At 49.6% G+C, this 20399-nt stretch overlaps 1 protein-coding gene across 5 annotated transcripts in view; it reads right to left on the bottom strand.

Moving 5' to 3' along the window:
• The window catches only part of Abcc8 (ATP binding cassette subfamily C member 8), a 73888-nt gene that overhangs the window by 2031 nt on the left and 51458 nt on the right, over positions 1–20399 (bottom strand). For 3 of the 5 annotated variants that reach the window (XM_027942307.2, XM_027942312.2, XM_027942314.3), the window contains exons 17-36: positions 20093–20125; positions 18549–18584; positions 17794–17892; positions 16655–16739; positions 15950–16030; positions 14230–14367; positions 12719–12844; positions 11786–11885; positions 11340–11581; positions 11074–11240; positions 9939–10008; positions 9188–9345; positions 7354–7446; positions 3048–3150; positions 2396–2509; positions 2075–2195; positions 1794–1924; positions 783–861; positions 500–608; positions 63–166 (exon numbers count right to left, since the gene is read on the bottom strand). In XM_027942307.2, coding sequence (XP_027798108.2) covers positions 63–166; positions 500–608; positions 783–861; positions 1794–1924; positions 2075–2195; positions 2396–2509; positions 3048–3150; positions 7354–7446; positions 9188–9345; positions 9939–10008; positions 11074–11240; positions 11340–11581; positions 11786–11885; positions 12719–12844; positions 14230–14367; positions 15950–16030; positions 16655–16739; positions 17794–17892; positions 18549–18584; positions 20093–20125 — 2189 coding nt within the window. Of the gene's footprint in view, positions 1–62; positions 167–499; positions 609–782; positions 862–1793; positions 1925–2074; positions 2196–2395; positions 2510–3047; positions 3151–7353; positions 7447–9187; positions 9346–9938; positions 10009–11073; positions 11241–11339; positions 11582–11785; positions 11886–12718; positions 12845–14229; positions 14368–15949; positions 16031–16654; positions 16740–17793; positions 17893–18548; positions 18585–20092; positions 20129–20399 lie in introns of all 5 variants that reach the window. The other 2 variants (XM_027942309.3, XM_027942313.3) reach the window with 1 other exon arrangement.

The following is a 20399-nucleotide window of genomic DNA, read 5'->3' as shown; positions in this document are numbered from 1 at the left end:
CCCAGCCCATGGATGCTCTCTTAGCACCCAGCCAGCCTGGCTGTGCGGCCAGGAGTTGTTACCGAGGCCTCCAGGCAGCGCCTTCACCACCAGCTTCAGCTGGGCGATCTCCAGGGCCTCCCACAGTGTGCTGTCTGAGCACTTCTTTTCCGGGTCCAGGTTGAATCTGGAGAGTGGCACAGAAACCCATAGGGAAGGGAGCAGTGGGCTGCCTCCATCCCCAGGGTCCTGTCACAGGCAAGGCTGGTGAACGCTCGTGGGTGAGAACTGAGTCATTTGGAGGCTTTGCTGGGTAGGGAGCACCGAGGTGGCGGCAGTGGGTGTGGACAGCACTGAGAGCTGTAGTGCAAGATGTCACCAGTGCTGGTCTTGGCCTCATGAGAAGGGCTTGAAGGTGACACTTAGCTGAAGACCCCAGTTCCCCCACATCCTCCTCTTTGTATTGCAGACTCGATGAAGCTGAGCTAGCATGGGCCTGGGGGGGGGTGAAGGGGCTCACCGGATGGTGCCACTGAAGAGGACGGGGTCCTGCAGGATGATGGAGAGACGTGAGCGCAGGGTGTGCAATGGCAGTTTGGCGATGTCAATGCCATCGATGATGATGCGCCCTGCATGGAGATGATGTGGCAGGTAGGCACCACCAGGGATGGGGTGGTGCTGGGGACGGGCTCAGCCTGGGACATGGGCCCCAGTGAGGAGGCAGAGAAAGGCAGCGACTGTTGGGCCTCATGTAACATAAGACCACAGGCCAGGACTCATGTGGTGCCCAACATACAACTTACCTTCGAACATGTCCACCATGCGGAAGAAGGCGAGAGAGAAAGAGGACTTCCCGCTGCCTGTGCGGCCACAGATTCCGATCTGGAAAAAGGAAGGCAGGTGTGTTGCTCCGGCTTCAGGGGCTGCCAGGAGTGACCTCTAGTGCTAGCTCTTGGTAAGGTGTGCAGGTGGGGAAGGTCACAGCCTCTCCTCTTCTGCACCAGCTTCTTTTTGGCCATGCTGGGCCACAGGTTTGGGTTTCTTTTCTGTGGTAGGTCTGAGGGGGCTCGGACCTGAGATCACAGTGCAGGGTGTAGATATCCAATTTCCTGGGTCTGGGAGTGCCAAATATGTGACTTCAGGGGAGCTGGGGGCCCTGCTGTGTCTGTGTGCACATGGGTGTGGCAAGAGGACAAGAAGGTGGGCAGGGGTGTGTCTGTGTGCCCTACTTTAAATTGGATCCATCTCTGACCCCATTGCTTCCTGGCTTTGGGGTTCTAATAGAATTTAAAACAAGAGACCAATACAGATTCAGAGAAAGTGACGCAGAAGGATAAGTGAGGCAAGGGCAGGTGGAAGAAGACAGCAGCAGGGACAAATTTACACCCAAAGGTCAGAGACAGTGAGACAGACGATGACAGAAACATAAAGAGATGGAAGGAGAAGGATAGCGTCAGAGAGAAATGGGGCCAGAGAGGAGGGACATGAGGAGTGTTGGGTCAGACACTAGGCAGGGGCTCCCTCCCTGAGGACAAGGACAGCCTTGCTGTCTCCCCCTAGGCAGAGAAGCTCTGCGGTGGTGCTAGCCAGGGGAAAGCCCCTAGAAGCCAGGGGAGTCCAGGCTGTTTGTCTCTGGTGACAGATGAGGACACAAGGTCTGAGAACAGCAAGAGGAGGAAAGCAGGTCAGCATGACAGAGCCAGGGCCAGGAGACTGGGGGTGTGAGTGGGTAAGAAGCCAGGAGGAAGCCTGGGTGGCCATGGGGGACTCTGTGAGCTGCCCTGCCTCACGCCCTCCAGGGCTCTACGTCTGACCTTCTGTCCTGGGGAGATGAGAGCGTTGACATGCTTCAGCACTGGCTTCAGGGAGCTGTCATAGCGCACGCTCAAGTTCTGGATCTGAATCTTTCCTTGGTCTGGCCAGTTCTTCGGGATCAGCGATGGTGCTAGGGGCCAGGCTGGGTGTCAGCCACCCCGCATGGGCCACAACTGGTATCTAGGAGGACCACCATCCCCAGCTCCCTCATCATTCCCCCAGCCCAAGTACACCCCTTCTGTGGGCCCTTCCCCTGAGCGTCTTCACTGCTGCCCCTCACCCAAAAGCCCCTCATAGCTCTCTGCCTCAGTTTTCAGGAGCCCGTGGATCCGCTTCACAGCTCCCAGCTGGATCTCCATGTCTGCCAGGTTCCTCACCATCCAATTGAGGTAGTTGGACACCTGTGGGAAGTCAGTCAGTCACAATGAATGTGGCTTCTCACCCACCACATGTCTGGGGCCTGGGGCCTGTTTATCAGCTGTCCTGCCCACATGGGAAGGCCTGGGTTAGGAGTGTCTCATGACTCAGTTGGGGAAGGAACACTGGGATTCCTGGAGGTCTGGTGTCCTACTCATCCACATCCCAGCCTGCTGTCACTCACCATTAGGGCGTAGGTGAGGCCCAGGCCCACCAGACCGGCAGAGAGCTCCCTGTGCAGGGAGTTGGAGATGGAGGTGGCGGCTGCGATGAGCACCACACATGCACCGATGTACTCCTGAGGAGGGAGAACAGCTGGCCCCAGCCATTGGGGGTTGGACCTATAGAGGCTCTGTCCCACCTCACACCCATCCAGGACAGGGAGCAGCTCAGATATCCCCAGACCAGCCCCACATCACACACACATCAGACACACAGGAGGCTGGGAAATCCTGGGCTCAGGAGCCAACATGTGCCCCCCAGCCTAGGCTCCCCTACTCCCTGAGAAGGCAGGCCTCACCAGCTGGCTCAACATGTATGCATGCATGTGTCATGTCACTCACTGCAGACACACTCACTAGACACACACACAACTATTCTTGCTCCAGGTACAACCCTCAGACACACAAGCCCCCAGACAGTAATATAGGGGAAGGGGACACAGGTTAGATGTTGGAAGGACTGCCAGGGATGGGACAAAAGGAAGGCTCTATGTCCACATAATCTGGTTCCCCATCCTCTCTTCCCACTCCCTGGTCCATGTTTGTCCCTTGCTCTGCTCCACATTCCTATCAGAACACCTGTCCAGGATCTGGGTAGCAGTAGGTGGCACTTGCCATGCGGACTTCCAGCCATCTGTTGGCAGCCGTGAGGAAGAGGGAGGCGATGTTGTTGGAGTCTGTGTATTCCAGGAGCTTCTGCTGGAACCGGGCCTCATACCTGGAGGGAGGATGAGGAGGGAATAAGGTGGCCCACATAGCTCCTAGGAGGGGTCACCTGGGCCTTGCTGGCCGCCCTGACCATGCCACCTCTGCCATCTTATATAGGCTCCCCCAACACCTCCTACTATTCTATGTAACCTGCAGAGTCCCACCTCCTCCAAACTGTTTTCACCCCAAGATTTGTTCTCTCTAGGTCTTCCTGGAGAATAGTGAGCACTATTGCTATCCACCCAGTTTCTCAGGCCAGAACCAGGAATATCCTGGACTCACACTCAATCCCTCAACAAGTCCTCTTATGTATACATCCCCCAAATCCTTGCCTCTGTCCACCTCTCTCCTGCTTCCTGCCTACCAAAACCTCTCCTGGACTCTGCATCAGCTCCTGATAGATGTGCTGGATCTCCCTGTGTGTTATCTCCGCCCAGCGGCCAGCTAGAGTGATCTTTCTAAATCACCAACTATGACCCTGCTGAGAATATCAATGGCCTCTCAATGCTTTTAGGATAAAGAACTATCTCTTCCCCCAAAAATCCAAAGGCCCACTGTTCTCTCTGATATGCAGATGCTAACACAGTAAGAAAATGGGGAGGGAAGAGTAGAAGTTCATTGGATTAGACAAAGGGAAATGAAGGGAAAGGAGGGAGGATGGGAAGAAGAAATACAGTAGAAAGAATCAGACATAACTTTCCTATGTTCATAATGCATACACAACCAGTGTAACTCCACACCATGTACAATCACAAAAATGGGAGGTTATGCTCCATGTATGTATAATATGTGAAATACAATCTACTGAAATGTATAACTAAAAACAACAAATAGAAAATTAAAGAAAAAATTTCTTTCCAGGAGCACCAGCTCCTTCCAACTTCCTCCCCAGCCATTCACTCTCTGACTTATTATTCTGTAGCCATTACCCCAGCATTTTCAAAGCTCTTTGACAATATCAAGTTATTCTGTACCCTGGGGTCTTTGTGCATGCTCTCCCCACTGCCTGGAATACTTTCTCCCTTGCTCTTCATAAGGCTGGCTCCTTCTCAACTTTCAGAACTTCCCTTACCTGAGACCTACTCGGAGGGGCCTTTCCTGACTACTATCTTACTTAAAGTAGGTTCCCCTATTATCTATGTCTGCAGCCTATTAGCTTCATTGCACAGTCATTTTCTCTGGCTGATTATAACCCATCTCTCTCACCAGACTGGGAAACCCATGAGGATGGAGATCATGTCTGTTTTGATCCCAGCATCCGGCACTATCATTAAATATTTGTTGAACAAATGAGTGGAACCTTCTCTGAGCCTCTTAGGTAGATAAGATCTTTCTGTGCAAGGAACGTTAAGGGTTTCTTTCCTATACTCATGCCTCATCCTGTTTCTTCACATTACTGTGAAAGACCTGTCTCCTCTCCCTGATCAGCCTTGACTTCTTGGCCACTTCCCTCAGATTTTGCTGGCATGGGATGGGCTCAGCGGAGGTACAGGAGCACTTGTTTGATGATGAACAAAGAAGAGAATAAAAATCCATCTTGGCACCTCTGGTCTAGTAAAGACCAAATTTGGGGGCTCAGAAGGACCCATGATATGTCTTTTTTTTTTTTTTTTGGTGGAGTACCAGGGATTGAACTCAGGGGCACTCAACTACTGAGCCACATCCCCAGACCTATTTTGTATTTTATTTAGAGACAGGGTCTCACTGAGTTGCTCAGTACCTCACTTTTGCTGAGGCTGGCTTTGAACTCATGAGCCTCCTGCCTCAGCCTCCTGAGTCGCTAGGATCACAGGTGTGCACCACCATACCTGGAGACATGTCTTGTTTACCATCTACTTTTCACTCTTGAAGCTCTCTGTTTGGCCTGTATTATTTCTGGGTGGAGGGCATGTGTCTGAGGACAGCGATGTGAGTCTCTGAGGTGAGAGAGAGCGTGCAACTGCACAGCCAAGTGGTGGATGCGTGCAGGTGGGTGTCTGAGGTGAGTGTGAAACTGTATCTGAAGGAAAATCATGTAGCTATGAGAGTGCAAACACTATGCGTGTGCATGTAAGAAGGCTCAGGTGCTCAGTGTGTGGGCCTGAGTGCTCTGTGTGACAGGAGAGTCTGAAATGGGAGTTCCTGTTATAGGTATGCAATGGTATGTCTGAGAACTAGGAAAAGAGCCAAGCTTTGGAGCCATGCAAACTCAGGCTGGTATCTGAATATCACAATTGTGTGTTAGGATGGAGACTCAGTTTCTTTATCAGTAAAATGGGGATGGGAATAATTCTTATACTGAGCCCAGTGCCAGGCACTCTGGAAACTTTTGTGAAAAAACAGGGACTCTTAGGAAAGTCAAGAAGGTCAGTCAGGTCTAGGCCCTCTACCAGCTCTCAGATTGGTTACCAGCCTCTCTGGTTGAGACTGCATCTGTAAAACATGGCTTCCCAGGCCTGTGTCATGAGGCTGTTTTGAGGATTAATTGTAATAATGCACACGCAACACTTAGCACTTGGCATTTGGTAAGCGCACAATCGATAAATGCTAGTTTGCACTCAGCAGGGCAGGTTGCAGGGCCAAAGCTGATAAATTAAACAAATACAGGGATGATTAAAAAGTCTTTCATTCAAGTTGAAGAATCATTCACTGTGTCAGGGAAGGGTGTGGGAGACCTTGCTGGGCTGCAGTTCCTTTGGCTTGGCCTGGTCACAGGTTTGATCTGAGGTAGGTGACAGGGTGCTGGAATCCACTCACAAGGGACCTGGTCCACATTAGGAAAGTCACAGTCTCTCTGCTCCAGGCCCATCCTGAAGGCCTCTGGACACCAATTGTAAGAGGGACATGCCAGAAGCTAGGCCCAGGGGTGTCTAGGGACTTGAAAATTGAAGACACTGGGGAAATGCAGGCTTGAGATGAGAAATGCAAGCTGGGAGCAGACTCTAGAATCTTGTGCTTCTGTGTGGAGGCAGCATAGGTTTGAGTGGGGGGCAGAGATGTGTAGGGAGCAGAGCCCTGGCCAAGGGAGAGCTCTGCTTTACTCAGACAAGAGATGAGCTCCTATTGGCCCCACATGCCAAAGAGTGAAAGGAGGCTGTGGTGTTACATTAGGGTTCCAGGGCTGACAATGGACTTGATGGCTGGGGAGGAGAGCTTTTCTGAACCCTAGGCTGGTCTTTGAGACCTCAGGTTACAGGGTTTAGTGTCACATGGTTATTGTCATACCCTTGCAGCTGTGTCATTCTATAAATAACCTATTATCACTCTTATGGTGAGGCTTAGAGACCAGAGCCCAACTATCTGGGTCAGGGGTCTCTGGCTTGGTTGGCAGGATGAGTAACACCCCAACAGACTGACCAAGACTTGGCTGGGGGAGCAATAGCCAACTCCACCCCCTAGGCAGCCTCAGATGCTCCTGTTTAGCCTGACTCTGCTGCTCAGGATGGCGAGAGGATGGCAGGGGCATTAAAGTTTTCTGGAAATTTCTCCAGGCTGGTGAACTCTTCCTTATCCTTTGAGTCCTGGCTCCTATGACACCTTCTTTACGAAGCCTTCCATAACTGCCTCTCTTCTATGTCCCCACAGCCCATGTCCCCACTTCTTGCATAGCAGCTGTCACATGGATTTGTCCTGGCCTGCTCTAAGTCTGGACTGTAATGCCTCCAGGGCAGCCACTTGCCTGACTCATCTTGCCCCACATGCCTGGCAAGGGGCTCAGCATGTGGGGGAGCTTAGTAAATGCTGGTTGAATGAACAAGTAGTTTCAAGTATGGGCTTTGTGGGTTTCAAGTATGGGCTTTGTGCAGTTTCCCTATCTGGGCAATGGGAACACTCATGCTCAGCACCTAGGGTAGCCGTGCAGCATGAATGAGAGCAGCGTAGAGAATGTCAGCAGTGTCTGGTGACAAGAGGTTCTCAATATCAGAAGGCATCCATGCTGGCCAAAGACCTGAGGGCCTTTCTAGTACTGACAGTTGAAGACCTGTCCTGGCCTTGTTTCTTCCCGTGTTCTGCACTGGTTCACAGAGGCCTCGGGCCCGTCTGGAGAGCTGAAATTTTATAGCTGGAGCCCAACGGGTCTGTCCCTGCTGGTGGACATCATCTGGGCCTTGGGGCCTGAGGAGGGGCTGAGAGAGGTATGTTCTGGGCCTTCCTAAGTGGGGCTCTTTGAGTTCAATCTCATGACCTGTGACCCTGCCCCCCACTCCTACTTTGGGGGAATTTGGACCTGTACCTGAAGGCCCGGATGGTGGTGAGGCCTTCCACGGTCTCAGCAAAGTGTGAGAGCAGCGGGAGCTGAGTGGTGTCATCCAGCTGCTGGAGGTCCCTGTGCCAGGGAAGAGAGCAGGATGGTTAGGAGGGCAGGTTGTGGCTCAGCCGGGTCTGAATCCTAGTTCTACCTTACCAGTATTTGGGCAAAGGGCTTCACCTTTCTAGGTCTGTTTCTTACCTACAAAGGGAGGAATATGGACCTCCCCATTCACACTGTGAGCACTGAATGAGATCGCTGATGTAAAATGCTTAAACAGAGCCTGCTAGGCACAGTTCCCGTCATCCTGGGCATTGTCCACCTCATGCCTGTGTCCGTCTGCACTCCTGCTGCAACACCCGGCACTGAGGTAAAGTGGGTAGGCAGTGCTGGTTCCATCTTACAGCAAGGCTGACTAAAGGAATGGGAAGGCCAGGCTCAACGTTTTTAATCCATCCTTTCCCAGGGATCATTATAGATCAGTACATTAAAGATTAAGACCTAAAGAGCTCTTGAGTGAGGAGAGGATCCATGGCAACAGAATGGCCTTCCACTCTTCACAGCTGCAACTTGACAGCTCATCAGTGTCAGACAGGCCAGGTTTGGATCCAGGAAGTAGCTTTCGCGGACAGATTATCTCCAGGACCAGAGTGGGTACCAGAGAAACAGGGAGAACATGTCTTCTCTGGCAAAAGAAATGAACTTTGTAGAACAGCTTGTATTACAAAGTGTTTGGAAACATTCCGAAGTACAGAGTACAGTGGTCAAAAAGTCACTGTAATTTTGTTAATATCAATGAACTATGTTCTTCCTGGGTGCTGGGAGCAGATTCTGGATCACACAAGCAAAAAGCCATTTATATAAATATTGATCCTTTGGACAGGTCATTGTAGTCAAAAGCATCTAAATTTAATTATTATTATTGCAGATCAGTATTTCAATTCTAGTTTCTAACAAACTAGGCACACTTTGGAAAGATACTTAACCTTTCTATCCACAACCCACAGTAAGAAACATATTTTATATCACAAATCAGTACACACACTCTTACGTGACCATAACAAAGGTTTCATGAAGCAAAGCTGATATTTTCTGTCCTATTTCCTTGTTTTAAAATGCTGGTTGTGATCCATGATATTGATTTCATGACCCACTGATAGTTTGTAATTGGCAGTTTGAGAAACAGTGACCTATTGGATCTTTAAATATTTTTCTTATAATTCTCTGAATCTGAGTTGGAGAGAATCACTCCTAGGAAGAATCTCCTAGAGAATGTTCTTAGAAAATTCTGAGTAGGAAAGAGGTGTGCCTGGTTCCAAGGTTCTTGAGGGCAATGGATTTCTGGGAGAGGATCTGTGAAGTCAGAGTTTCCAGCCACACTCTGGACTCTTGTGGGCTGGGAGTTGTGATATCTGTAACACCTCTCCTATCAGGTGTTGTCTGCTCTCACACCATCAGCAATCAGTCTGGCTGATGGAAACATGCAGCCCTCATGAGAAGCACTCTGGCAGAATGAATGAAGGGCATAAACGTGTGCACATACCTTGATTTAGGGATTCCATTCCTAACCATATCTTCCACGGAAATAATTCAGATATTATCTGTGGAGTATGCATGCTAACAGAGGGTTATGTTAGAGTAGAAGGATATGATATGGATATTTCCTTCAATTTCTATTTGTTATTTCTGCTTTCTTCTTCTAGGGAACATGACAATACTACTGTTATAATGACGATTCTAGGAAGTCTACCAAACTGCCCAACTGCAAAGCACTTCCCATCCCCCACCCACCCCTGAGGCTGGCAAATGCTGCCATCACCTGGATGCCACCCGGAAGTACTTCTGGATGAAGTAGCACACGACGGCCAGGGGCAAGAGGGCCACAAGGAACATAGGTGTGACATAGGAGATGACAGCCAAGGCTGAGACACAGAGCAGGGTGGAGCGGCTCAGACACTCCAGCGTGGACGGGATGTGCTGAGGGAGGTGGGGGGAGAGAGGCAGGTGTGTTTTGGTATTACCTGTATTAATTAACATGGAGGCAGGAAATACTCTGAACACAGTTAATAATTGGTTATTAATTGGTATTAATTAAATGGTATTACCAATTATTAATTGTGTTCAGAGTATTACCTGCCTCCATGTTTTACTCTCTCACTTTATTACAGGCACATATCTTATCTGTCCAGCTATGTTGTATGCTCCCTGAGGCAAGAATTGGGACTTTGTTTTCTCATTATCTGGTACAATGGTAAATAAAGAAGACAGGCTGAATCTAAATGAATATTCTTCACATAATCAGTACTTTGGTTCAGAATATGCTGGAACTTTTATAGAATAAGCCACTAGGGTCTTGGATGGAAGCCAAAGAGATTTGGTTTCCCTCAGTCCTATTATGAAGGTCTCTCGGGGGGACCCCAGTTCCTGAGACAGCATTGCAATCAGATCAGGGACTCTGGGCTCCTCCCACAGGATTTTGATCTGGGGAACCTGGCATCAAGGAGAAAAAGTTCCCGGGGCCTGGCGTCTCCCTGGACTGGAGAAATGTGGTACAGTCTTCAGAACTCTACCTGGTCAATGGTATTACAGTCAGATGAAAATCTGTTCAGGATGCTCCCAAGGGGTGTGGTCTCAAAGAACCTAAGAGGCAAACAGAACAGTTATTCATTCAGTTATTGATTTTCTTTCTGCTTATTGAATGAGGATGGTTTTTATTTTATTTAATTGTCCCTAGAGTCATCTGTAGGTCTGGCTTCCTGGAAGCAGTTGTCTTTGAGGGTCTGCAGACATCTGACTTGTGTCTCTGAAGATTCCCATAGCTGCCCAAAGGGGTGCTGGCCCTTTATTAGCTTCTTGGACTCTCAGGCCCATTTGTGACCACTGTCACCCTTCTTAGCTCCTCCTCACCCTGACTCACTCAGCAGTTGTCCTCCCAGGACACAGAGTCCTCTCCAGAGGCACAACCTTCCAGAGGTCCCTGGAGACAGCCTGTCAGCTGGCTGACTCTGCAAGACTACTCTGGCTGTCAGCTCTCTGGCTGTGACCTAGAGTCAGCCCAACCCCAACCAGAGGATTTAAGAACCACAGATCTGGGACAAACAGAGGGTCAGTCAACTTAAGGCCATGTCTATGGGCCAAAGAGAGTTCACAAGGCTGAAAAGTAAAAATTGGAGTCATGTGGTGAGGTCAGGTATCTATTAGGGGCCAGGTAGCCTTTTGTCTATTGTGGTTTCAAATGGAATTGGCTAACCAACTGGACAATGACAGCATTAAACCTCTTCCACACCAAGCAGCCTTTGGGTTTTTATCCAACCATTATGGAAGATCAGAACAGCTCTCCGTGCTCCCAGTGTCAGAACCTGCAGGCTTGCAGATGGAAGGAAGAGACAGTGTGGGGGAGGAGGCAGCAGAACTCGTGGGTGGAGATGGGCAGATAGCACCACCTGGGGAAGGGAACTAACCTGTATCCAAAATCCCCAGAGACTCACTCTGAAGGGCTGATGTGACATTTAGATGATCTAGCCATGTAAAATATCTAGCATGGGGTCTGCTGACTAATTGTCAGTTTGAGGAGGAATTTCTACACACATTTCTGTGTCACTCCCACAAACCTATGACAGAGGTCATCTGTGCCCATTTAATAGAAAGGAGAGCCGAGGCTCAGAGCACAGTGACTTGCTCTGGCATGACCAGGATGGGGGGTACCTCATGGGGGCTAGGATGATGCGGCTCAGCAGGCTACGGTGCAGCCGTTTGGCCACCTTTAGCCCCGTCCACTCCACGGTGACAGAGGTGACAAGGCACAGCACGATGCCCAGGCTGCAGAGCACTGTGAACACCATGGCATAGACGGTCTGGTCCAGGGCACAATCCTGGGCAGGCAGAAAATGAAGGGGTTTCCAGGGATACATGAGGGCTCAGCCCTCGCCCCCACCCCTACCCTAGTCCCGCAGGGGGGCTTCTGGCCCTACCTGGCTGAGGGAGCAGTTCCTGGCCACAGGGCTCAGGGTCAGGGCACTGTCGGTCCACTTGGCCAGCCAGTAGTCAATAGCCACCAAGACCATGTGCTTGAGCAACTGGGAGAAGACAAGCAGGGACAGGAGCAGGATGCCAGCAGAGGACAGATACTTGGCACAGGCTCGCCATGGGATCTTGGCTCTCTGGTGCAGCACTGACGACAGGTTGTCGTCTTCCTCGCTCTCAGCTGCTTCCTCTGCAGGCAGCAAAGACCCCGCTGTGGCTTCACATTTCACATCCTTCTAACCAGAGGGTATTTTAATCCCCACTTACACACGGGAAAACCAGGCACACGGAGGGGAGGGGTTTGATTCAAAGCATATTACCTCATCATACCCAGAACCCCAAACCTTAGTCTCCCTGTGGTTGATCACTTCACTCCCAGGCCTGCTGTCTGTACCTTCCTCTTCTTCCTCATCCTGCAGAAAGCCATCTCTCGAGGACATAGCATGGGGCAAGCCCTGGGGTGGATCTGTGTTTTTTCTCTCCATGACCGTCTCCTGAAAGATATATGGGGCCTGGCCTATGTCCTTGGGGTGTAAACACAGGAAAGGGGAGGTTGCAGGTAACCACCCTGGTGATGACTAGTGTCAGGATTCCAGGTTGTCCCTGACTGGGGAAGGTCCACATGGACACACACACATTCAATATGCTAGGATTTACTCCTTTCCTTTCATTGGCTTATAGCACTCCAGTCTCCCAATGGGGGACCATCTCTCCCCTATTCTTTAGTTTGTGATTTGTGTGATTCAGGAGGATACATGATCATGGATGACCCATCCTTACATTCCACTCTCTAGCCAAGAGGATTTTCTCAGGAGTGAGTATGTGACTATGTTGGCCCCATGATGGTCAGCCCTGGGCCTTTTGCTGAACTACTGTGGGAGAGGCACTCTCTTTCTGCAGAGCTGAGTTAGAGAATGAAAGCCTGGGGTTGCTGATGGCCCTCATTGCTACCACGAGACTGAAGCCAATTTTAGGGGAGCCAAGCCAAGAGATGGCAAGAAACAGATTCCTGTGTTTGATCCCCTGGATTCAAGGACATGTGTGGACTTTTTGGTTTCATAAGCCAATATATCCTTAATTCCCACTTTTTTCAATGTTTAGCCAGTTTGAGTTGATTTTCTGAAACTTTGCAACTAAAAATACTCTGGATAAGGGGAGAGTGTCCACCTAATTCTGCCCTGGGTACCTGGTGCAGGTACTGGCTCTCTGGTAGGAGGAAGTCCATGCCAGCTCCCACATGTCTCATTTGAGAGCTTCCTAGAGCATGAGGACAGGAAGGTCTTTGTGAGTTCTGTTTCTACTAGAAACTTCCCCAGGAAACACCCACCTTCTCCAGCTCTTGGTCTTGCCGGTTCATGAGAGTCTTCCAGTGCTCAAAGAGCTGGCACTCAGACCTCTGGAAGTCCTTGAGCGTACCCTCCCTCTGGATGGTGCCATCCTTCATAGCAATGATCTGGAAAGGGAAACAAATCTGGCTTGGGGCTGGGTTGGGGGAGAAGTGGTGGTTAAACACCACCTGGCTGCGGCATCTGAGAAGGAGATAGACATATCCCTCCACCCACTATGAATGGCATCTTTCATCCATGACTCCGGGTGGTAGTGATAATACCTTCACCAACATTGATTCTCAGCAGCTGGGTCTGCAGAGTAAATTAGTGCATCCTGGTCTGCAGACTGGTGACCTCCAAGGACTCCACCAGTAGTAGTTTCCATAGACTTAACAGGCTAACTGAATGCTACCCTTAGGTCTTCCTGATGGCAGGTCTGATGTGTTCCATTAGTGCTTGCCAAAGCACTTGTTGGTCCAAATGTGTGTGGTCATGACTTTTTGAAATTAATAAAGCTTTTTAGGTGAAGCACTCAATGACACCAGCATCATATAGATTCCCCACTGACAACCAACCCTGATCCCTCAACCTCACCCACCCCATGCTGGGGTGTAGCATGGATGCCTCGGAGTCCTGTTCGTGGTATCTTCAGGAACAAGGCATCTCCAGGCCTGCCTTCTTTGGACTCAGCTTTGTCCTTATTACCTTGCCAGGGTTGCCACGGAAACTTAGATGCAAACCTTCTGTACCTTTTTTAATAGTTAAAAAATAAAATCCGAAATTTTCTTTCTTTCTTCTTTTTTTGCCTTTTCATTGTGGAAAAGGATCTCATCACATGGAAGAAAGATTTATTTTGGGGGCGGGGATTAGCAGGGTCATTTGGCACAGACCTGAAGCTCAGAATGGGCCTTAGATTTTGGTTGCTGCTTAGGGGTAATTTTATATGGGAGTAGGCAGGGCATAGATTTCAAAAATAACTATCTTCATCTTAAAAACTAAGTGCTTTCCAATTAATTGAAAAGTAGCTCTTTTCTGCCCAGTGAGGAATATGGGAATTTAGTTAATGTGTGGTTTCACAACACTGCATTCTATTGATGACACTGGCATTTCTATTACCACTGCTATTGTTTCTATATTTTTTCATCTGATCCCATTTGAATCCATCCATCCCCCAGGAGGTCAGAAGGTGGGAAAAGTCTCTCTCATACAAATGGACAGTTCCCAAGGCTGGGGAATGCCATTAAGTCAGGCAGGAATCAGAAGCTAGGTGCTTAGTGTCTGCTTCTTCCTGAGACTTCTTGTTGCCAGACTTGGGTGTCCCATAGAAGCCTCAGACAGCAGTCTGCTGTCCCCTGGACTGAGCTGCCCAGTCTGCAGGAGGCCATTCAGTGCTGGGCTCTTGTGCTTTAGCAATTGCTACTGAGACACTTGTTCTTTCAAAGAGACCTGACTGCCTCTGCCCCCACCCCCACCCCGACCCTCCATGGCCTGACCCTCTGTGGCACCTCACCCAGTCTGCATGGGGCAGGTACTGTAGCTTGTGGGTAACCAGGACCACAGTCCTCTTGTCATCCCGGAGCAGCTCAAGGATCCCAGCCTGCATCAGGTGGTCACTGAGATGAACATCCAGGGCTGAGAAAGGATCATCCTGGGCAGAGGTGAGAAGGAAGAAGCAAGTGTGGGATGAAGGATAACAGTGAGCATAAAATCAAAGTTTTATCAATGCTGATTTAGGAACTGACACTAGTTAGCTGAGTGGCAGTGGACAACTCATCTAACCTCTCTGGGCCTCAAGTACCTCATCTTAAAATGGGGCAGAGATCCATGATCACTTTTAAACAGATCTAATCATTTCAAGTCCTGTCTCCTGAACTTCCAATGTCTCAGCATTTATAAAGTCCAAACTCCTTAGTATGGCATTACAGGCCCTTTCCAACCTGGAAAAGCTTCTTTTTTAGCCTCACTTCTCCCCTGTCCTTTCCAAGTGCCCCTCACCCCATTTCAGGTTTCCAAGAAGATTCCCATTCTAGGCTTTCCTCTGCCTAGAATGCAATTCTGCCTTCTATCTGCCTAGTGAACCCATACTCATCTTTCATTGTCCCAGGTACTAGCCCTTCCTGTGTTCTGTCTGGCCCCTGCTCCTACCCTTTCCTCCTCTCTGATCCAGGCATACCCTGTACAATGCCAGATCTGGTAATTATTTATCCACTCCAGACTGCAAGGTCCCTAAGATCTGATACCCCTTGTGTCTATGCCTGGTGCAGAGCTAGAGTTTAATAAAAGTTTGATGAAAGTAAAGTAGCCACTTAATTTTTATCTAACAGAGTTGTTTAAATCTCAAGTGAATCATGAATAAACTGGGACTTCATAAAGTGCTGAACATGTGTCAGATGCTAACAAAGACTAGGAATCTTTACGTTTGAAGTGTCTTGAGTAACAAGCGCTGTGTGGTAGGATAGTGGAGAAAAAAAAATCTGGTATCAGAGACTTTAAGTTCCTTTTCCCAACTCCCTATCTAAAATACCTGCCTCTTTCCTTCTGTTTGATTGACTTCTCTTCAAGGTTCTCTTCCAGGAAGCTCTTCCTGATGTTTCCAGCCCTCAGTTGTCTGACCCTTCACAGTCTGTGCCACCGTTGGGCTTTGACCTGGATGTGCTTCCTGAGTGTGGGCGAGATATATGGGGCCTGGCCCATATATCCCTGATCAAAACTCTAAATCTTTGAGGTCAAGAGCTGGGTCTTAGGATTCTTTGTTATCAACCAAGGTTGGCATGAAGTAGGGCAGGGAGAGCTGATAAGTTTTCTCTCATGTCTGACTGCTAGTGGTTATCTAGAGTGCTGTGTTGAGGATTTTGAGGCCAAGTTAAGTTCTATGGGAAATAATGCAGTGATCAATTAGCAATGTCTGTCCTGAGCATAAGATGGGAAGCAGTAGCATCATTCTGTATGTGTGCCATTCTGACAGTTGGGCTGCATGTGTGTTTATAGGTTGAAACTGTCCTGCTAAGAGGCAGCTTCTAAGTACAACTTGCCTCTCCTCATGGTTGCTGCTGGGCTTGGTCTAAAGTCTTTGCCTGCATCAGTTTCTCCATCAATAAGATGAGCAGGCAATATTTCTGGCAGGAGAGGTTTGCTCCCGGAGAGGGAGGCTGTTGGGCATTAGTGCCTGTGTGTGTTTGTAGGCATGTGTGTGTGTGTGTGCGTCAGTGTGCACGCAGGGTGGCACTCACCAAGAAGACCACGTTGGTGTGCTGGTAGAGCGCTCGGGCCACACTGATTCGCTGGCGCTGACCACCAGACAGGTTGATGCCCTGTCATCAAAGGGGAGGAACAGATCACGCCCTTAGCCATTCACGGGAGATTGTTCTGGTTCTTACTGGACCACGAGCCATTTGAGACTGAGGGCTGGCTCTCTTCACCTTGCAGAAAGAAGGAATGTGTACATGTTTGCTGAATTCATTTGGAAGTGGGGAGCATGATCCTCAAGACTGAATATTCATCATGTAGATGCTAGGGACCATCTGACCAGTGTAAGAGGACAGAGGAAGTGAGGATTTAAATCACACCCAGGAGAAGACCATAGGAGAAGCCAATATATCTAAGCTTGTGGAGGAGGGAACTTACCTGGAGAATGAGCAGGAACAATACAACCCTGGGTCAAGAACAGTGCTATATGGGCTCATAATATATACATGGGGCAATGAAGGAGATGTCAAGTCATCCCCAGCCTGGGCAGGTGCTAAGCTGACCTCATCCAATAGGTAGGACCGAGAACCCATCAAGAATGCCATTATCAAAGACATCAGGTTTGACCCCACTGCAGGCAACTTATCAGCTTCCATCCCTATCCTTCTTCCCAGTTGTCCACTCTCCCTGAGAAGGATCTCTGGGAAGAGTGGGAGTGATGGGTGGGGAGCAGGGAGGCTGCTACGAACCCGTTCCCCAATCTGGGTCTGATCTCCATGGGGCAGGATGTCAATGTCTGGCTGCAGGGAGCAGGCTTCGATGACCATCTTGTACCTGGAGAGGAGTGGGGGCAGGGAATGTCACTGATCAGTCTGGCCAGAATTGAGCCTCAGCACTCGCACAGGGTCATTAGTTTCTGGGTATCTGTGCCCAGAATGAGCAATGTCTTTACTTAGGCCTCCTACTTAGGTGCAAGCAAACATCATGCGAGCTTCAAAAGAGCTGAGGTCAGCACCTCATGCAGGCTTGAGGCAGGTTAAATATTTGAAAGACAAAATTGGATGGGAGCAAACATGTGGGGTTAAGTGACAAGAGGGGGCCCACATTCTCTGTGCAGAGGGAAAAATTGCAGCCAGAGCCCATGCTCAGGGTACCGCCTGGGAAAATCACTGCTGGTTGGTTTAGGTGGTAATGATGATGGCTGGTCAAATATTTGTTTAGCCTGATCTTTTCATCCTTTCCTGGCCAGCTCTTAACCTGGGAAGGTGCCAGCCAGGATCCATGGAGGCATTGGAGTGTCTTGGTGACAAATGTGTTCTTAGGCAGTTTTGGATTTGAAACCCATTTCAGCTAATTATTGGCTGGTTACCTAATCTTTCAGAGCATTGGCTTCCTCGTCTATAATATGGGAATAATAACATACCCACCTCCTGAAGTTGTTGTGGGTGTTAGGTTCAATCACATGTACAAGGAGTTTGGTACCATGCCTGGCACCTGGTAAGACCCTAACAAATGCTGGCCTTCACTATTATCATGGAAGGAAAATAGTGCATAAGTCTGGGAGCTGAAGGTGGGGACTGTGAGAATGGAGAATCAGATGGAGCTGGTCAGTCGGCCCACCAGCCAGGAGACTAGGCAGCACAGCTTTCTCCTTCCTCTCACCCACAAGCAGTACTGCCCCATGCCCCTGCACAGCTGGATCCTTTCCAGATGGACCATATGGAGCTGGCTGGACTCCCAGGTAAGTGGCCTGGAGAGTAGGATGACTGGGTGAGGGTGATTGATGAGGGGCAGGGCAGCTGGTGGGGCCTGGGACCGGCTGGCAACACTGCCAGAGACCAATTCTTCCCCTCCCCCAGGACCCTCCCTCCTCCTGGAGATTTTTTACCTTTGTTTGTTGAAGGGACTCTCAAAGGTGATATTTTCTTCCACAGTAGCATTTAGCAGCCATGGTTTCTGAGATGCATAAGCCACTGGGCCTCTCTTCCTGAAAAATGCAGGTTGAGAGGTGGGGTTGGGGGGGCTTTCTTAGGGGTTTATTCTCAGAACAGGTGTCAAGCTGATGGCTTAAACTGGATTAAGGTGGTGGGGCAGCACTAGATGGGAGGTACAGTTGGCAGAAATTTGTACCATGTGACCTCTCCCTCTTCCAGGGCCTGGGGCAGGATTGGGTGTTCCAAGCCTCAGATGGCTGGGGAATAGGACCTTGGCCTTCTTCAGACTACACCCAGCCTGCCCCAGCCCTGCAACCAGCTCTCTTTCCTGGATCTCTACCCTGAGCCAAGGAAGAGCCAAAAGTGTGATCAAACCAGGTAACCACTCCACCTCTGATTTCTTTATCTTCAGTATTCCTGAACCATTGGACTCCAAGTAAAAGAGCTTGTTTTTTCAAAGAGGAGCCAAGGGAATCACATTTGGTATAATGTGGTTCTCAAGATCTCTTCTCCCCATCACCCAACCCTGAGATCTGGCATGAAGGGTACAGCCTGATGCACAGACCCTTTGTGGGGCACAGAGCCTGCTCCTGCCCACCCAAGCAGCTGGGGCTGGAACCTAGAGCTGTCCTCAGGGTGATGCCACCCCCTCAGGCCTAGAGTTCTCTGGGGAGCCCACACTGGAGGGCAAGTGTCCCTGATATGGTACCTGATATCCGAGTCAGCCACAGTCTCCCGCTCCGGGCTGCTGTGGAGGAGGAAAGACACACTTCAGGTTCTGCCTTCATAGACCATGTCCTCCATAAAGATTCTAAGCTCCTTTGAACCCCTGGGGCCAAGTCTGCAGCTACAGGTGAGATGGAGTATGGCCATCCCAGGGCAGCCTTTGTTGCCTGACTATGGAGGTGTTAGGAGATCCTGGGGTCCAGTTCATTTAAGAGTAAGAATGGGGAGAGGCGTCATTGTACAGGTTCTTGAGGGTAACAACCCGCTCAAACGAGTATAAAGTTCAAGATGTGGTCCCTGAAGACCAGCCTTTTCATCTGCGCTCAGGTGATTAGGTCAAGGTCTCAGGCTTCCAAGACCAAACACATTGTTGGCCAGCAGCACTCTGGCCAGGCCAGGCTGGGCAGCTGACAGCAGCACCTGCACTTTGCAGGTGGGCCACTATGGCCCAGAAAGCCAAGAAGGAATCCAGGGTGATCTGTGGCCCCACGTGGCCCCGTCAGAAGACAACTGTGGAATCTGAGGGGTCTGCCAGGAAAGAAATGTCAGCTGTGGTGCCCTTGTGCTCTGAACTGCCCGGAACTTCTCCAGTGCCAAAAATTCTGTCACTTTGTTCTTGTTGCACACACCCATACTTGTCACATGCCATGCCCATGACTGACTTTTGGCTCAATCACTATGGCTTGAGAGGCTGGGCCTCTCATCACTTTGGGGGTAAGATGGGAGAAAGGGCAGATAAAATACTGGGAAATGAAGTCGTCTCTTTGGTGTGGGAGAATGAAGACAGGAAGCTTAAACTACAGAGTGAATCCAACCCCCTCCCCCATCCAACCTCATACCACCTTGAGAGTCTCTCCAGTGTCTTTGGGAGAGGGTATGGTAGGGAGGGCTTTGAGGGTCTTAGAGCCTCTTTATCTATTTTCCTTGGGTTTTCTGGACTTGCCTTGAACACAAAGCAAGAAGACTCTTCTCTCTGAACCCAAGGGGAATCCAGCTCTTCTTCTTAGACATGTTTCTCAACTTCCTCCACATTTTCACCCCATAGTCTTTTTTGACATGTTTCTCTATTTGTCCTTTCCTGCCATATTTTTTTTAATTTGGTGGGTTTTAGTATACTCACAAGGCTGTGCAGCCATTATTATTATCTAGTTCCAGAACATATTCATCACCCTGAAAGAAACCTGGTACCCATTAGCAATCCCTGCCCTTTCCTTCTCTCTCCCTTCAATCCCTGGCAACCACTAATCTACTTTCAAAGTCTCCTCACCATGAAATTTTAACAGCACAGATGTATTTATGTACTGTGGCTCTGTGGATGGGCACAGAGCATTGTAATATCTGTTTTCTTTCCCCCAAGAAACCAAATTTCGCCCTCATTAAGAATGCATGGCCTAGCCTCACGCCTCTGAAAGTATGTGGGCTGCACAGCCTTGAATCCAACATAGCATTCCCACCCACAGGGTCCTCACTCCCACCCAGGTCCTTCTCTTTGTTGGGATCCACTTACAACCAGTCCCGAGGCCGTACCTGGGGTCCTCTCCTGTCTCACCGTCAGGAAGGCTGCTGGGAACAGATGGAAAGATCAATATCAGTTACTTCACAACCCATTGCCTTTCTAGTATGCTGAGTCTTTGGGGGAGAAGCAATCCCCCCACCTGGCCACCCACCCATGGATGGGGTATGGTTCACTGGGTTCCAGTTCTCGTTTGAGAAAGAAAGAAGAAAGAAAGGAAGGGAGGGAGGGAGGAAATGTGGGTAGCTCTTGCCCCAAAGAAGCCATTTGGGGCAAATGCTCTTTCCCCTGCCCCAGACTAACACTTCAATCTTCCAGAAC

This window comes from Marmota flaviventris, chromosome 9, assembly GCF_047511675.1.
Source record: "Marmota flaviventris isolate mMarFla1 chromosome 9, mMarFla1.hap1, whole genome shotgun sequence".
Classification (NCBI taxonomy): domain Eukaryota; kingdom Metazoa; phylum Chordata; class Mammalia; order Rodentia; family Sciuridae; genus Marmota; species Marmota flaviventris.
The sequence above is the reverse complement of the archived record's forward strand: the minus strand, read 5'-3'. Positions and strand labels throughout refer to the sequence as shown.